The 3350-nt window shown below is 37.9% G+C and overlaps 1 protein-coding gene across 2 annotated transcripts in view; it reads left to right on the forward strand.

Annotated features, from left to right (window-relative positions):
* The window catches only part of ARV1 (ARV1 homolog, fatty acid homeostasis modulator), a 26607-nt gene that overhangs the window by 6022 nt on the left and 17235 nt on the right, over positions 1–3350 (forward strand). Inside the window, exon 2 of one of the 2 annotated variants that reach the window (XM_019527578.1) lies at positions 1310–1363. The exons of the other annotated variant lie outside the window; for it this stretch is intronic. Within the exon in view, the coding sequence (XP_019383123.1) occupies positions 1361–1363 (3 nt within the window). The 5' untranslated portion in view covers positions 1310–1360. The remainder of the gene's footprint in view (positions 1–1309; positions 1364–3350) is intronic. 2 annotated transcript variants of the gene reach the window in all.

Here is a 3350-nt window from a genome sequence, read left to right on the forward strand (position 1 = left end):
CCCCCCCCCCCCCCCCCCCCAGCCGCACTGCTTCTGGGAATGGGCACAGAGACATATTTCCCTGCCCCCAGTTCCCTGCCCCCAGCTGGGGGGGGGTGTCTATCTGTCTTTTTGCATCTTGTGTGTCTGTGCCTGTCTTTGTGTGTGTATGTCTGTCCCCTGCCTGCTCGGCTGCAGCAGGCACATGGTGTCGTGCAGCTCTTGGGGCAGCAGGGTGCAGAGTCCAGCCTGCGGCGGCAGCTGTTTCTACCCTGTGCACAGATCTGGGTGGCACTTGCCCCCCAAACCTCCATCAGGGTGTGCATAGGGCACGAGCTGTAACCTACCTGGCAAAAAAGATTTAACAATCTAATTGCATGCACCGACCAGTTTCAGGATTGTGACACAGTGCATGTGACAGGCTTAAGGTAAGCTAGCTCTGCCTATAAAATTATTTAGGGAGGAAAGCTAATGCCATCAGAATTGTTGTGGCAATTTCTGCACTGAACAGTTTGTCTAAGGATGAGATTTCTTCCAGAAATGGGTGTGAGATGCTGTTAGTTTCAAGTCCAGTTTAGGCTTCTCTAATGTAGTTCATATTGTAGTGATTATAAGAGATTTTGTTAGTTTATTTAAAGCTTTGAGTATAGTGTCTACATTAGTTTTCTAAGGAGTTCCTTAATGATAATGGTTTCCCACTCTCTTACTGGGACACTGGCAACTTATAAAATACACCTATTTCTGAAATTTGTTTTACAGAACATTATGAGAAGTAACTAAAAGAGTTTTTTTTCTGTTTTACTTCACTGTTTTGGTGTGCTCAGTGCATTTCACTTCCATCTGATCTTCATTTGTATGAACATAGCAACAGAATACATGGGGAAAATGTAGCAGTTATTGTACATTAATTGAGATTATTATTTTTTTAAAACAGAATAAAGTTAATTTTGTCCTACTTTTTTTTTAAAGGACATCCATATCAACTCTAAGACCTTTTGATTGGTTAGGCTTGACATACTGAAAAGTAAGGCAGGTCTAGTGAAATTCAATCACCTTGCCATTCCAGCCAAGCTTTTTTTTTAAATAAAGTTGGGGGTGGAGGAAGGGAGAGGGAGGGCAGGGAAAGAGTGAAAGAAGAGAGAGAGGGAGACAGAGGATGACAGAGCATGGAGAATTTATATTTAGGATTGTTAGCTTGTGCAGTATAGCTAATCGTGGTCCCACATCTTGTATCTTTCATTTTGTCAAATCCACCAGTAGTCTTTTATTTTTTATTTTACTCTTTATGTCACTATCATAACCAAGAACAAGGAATTTCCTTTCTTCCCAGTTTGGTGGTCCAGTAGCAAAGTGGTGACTTTTCTCGGAGCAGATTCCAAAGATGGTGAGTGCTAGATGTGTGCCTAGTTTGGGTTTTTTTTCCAATGTCAGCAGACTCCACAGTTTTGCACCAAAATCACTGCTACTCTGCAGAGGAGTCCTGTCTCATTACATAGGTTTCACATGCTTCAAAATGCAGTTCAGTCTATAGTTCAGTCCCTGGTACGAGACTGGGAAGCACTCCGCTTTTATCACCAATCTAAACCTGGAATTCACTGGTGTATACACCAGGCAACTGCTATGGCTGCTTTTTCATACCCTAGCCTGTCTTTATTAGCTATATATTGCAAGAACTATCAATTTCAGGGGCCTGTCCTTTTATAGCTTGTTGAGCATTAAATACTTTTCTTCTCCAGTTGACTGAAAAATGCCTCATCTTATTTATCAAAGGTATCATCTCTGAACCAAGAGTTCTAGATTTTTGCATTTTTATCTCATTCACTGCATTTCAGTTGCAGTAATAAAAGACTCGTTTCTGCTTTTTCATTTCTTAAATATCCTACCTTATTTCATAATTAAGATTGAAATACCCATTCCATTTTAAGAACTGCTTTTGATCTTTCCTGATGCACAGCTTTCAAACTTTTGTGGTACTTATATGCATGCTCATCTCCAGAGGTTTGCTTTCAAATATTCCTGATAGTAGGCAAGAAATGGAGTAATGTACGTGTATATTCTATTGTTTGAAAGGCTTTAATAACATTTTTTGCATTGAAAATAGAAGCACTTGTAAGTGTGTCTCAACTGTTTCTCACTTTCCATCCAAGCTTATAACTGTTCCCTGTGACACTTCAACAAGAAAGCTTACTTAAGAAACAAGTTATAGAATAACTTGATACAAGAGTAATTTATTTTGTTTTTGTTTCTTTCATTTTTTATTGCTCAGTTCAGGCTGCATATTTGTGTCTGATGTTTACCCTATTGAGACTTCGAGAAAATTGTAGGAGAGTGGCATAGCCACAACCTTCCAAACTCTATATTTATAACAGAATGTCTAATGTTGAAGAGATAGCTTGGCCAAAAAATGGTATACAGTCTGTAAGTTTTTTATAACTTTGATCTTGTTATGTTACATGTTCTGATGTAAATAATTAAGCAGAATATACAACTAGATTTTGTTAGATCCTAGACTTTTTTAGATTGGAAAAAAAGGGAACAACTCCAGTTGAAATGTATCTGTTTTTGGGTCTCGACTCAGAGAAGATGGAGCACAAGGCAAAAACAAATAATTGATGATAACAGACAAAGCTGACATAGTCATCCTCTTGTTGTCTCGCAGGTCCAGTCTAATAGATCATTTGCATGAGTCATAAAATAGCTAAATGCAAATATATATGCATACCCTTCAGAATTGAAGAGTTCAAGAGATGTCTGAGGTCAAGAACAGTCATTGCAATAGAAATTGATTTTTTGAAGGGCTTGAATATGTACATTGCAAAGAAGTTGCTTTTTTGTGTAATGTTTCATGCAGATTATGAATCTGTACTACAAACTAGGTAAATTATTGATAAAGTATGTACTGAATGTTTTTTGTAATGGCTTACTATATTATTGTATGGTAAGAACATAAATATTTAATGGAGCTGTGTAATGGTAGGGTTCAGTGTCTCATGGAAAAAAAATACATTTGAGTAATATACAGTAGAACAAATGCCTGCAGTCATAGCTTTTTAGTCTTATCCCATTTCTATAAACTAAGGTGGATCTTTGGTAATTATTTGGATGATGTAACCTCCAAGCAAACTTGGGAGTGCTGTTGCTGTTCCAATAGATAGCACTCGTATCTCTAGACCAATATTTAAACAGCTGATTTTAAGGTCAAGGGTTATGCTTAAGAGAGCAAGCTTACTGGTGCATACCTACTGCTGCGCTAAAGCATCTATATTATATTGTTTTCGGGAGGTAGAACACATGGAGATGGTGTGATTTACTCCAGTGCTCACTATTTCAATCAGCCCTCTCTTTTAAAAAAAAAAAAAAAAAAAAAAAAA

The sequence above is a fragment of the Gavialis gangeticus genome, unplaced genomic scaffold (assembly GCF_001723915.1).
Source record: "Gavialis gangeticus isolate Ggan-Ray unplaced genomic scaffold, GavGan_comp1, whole genome shotgun sequence".
NCBI classification, from domain to species: domain Eukaryota; kingdom Metazoa; phylum Chordata; order Crocodylia; family Gavialidae; genus Gavialis; species Gavialis gangeticus.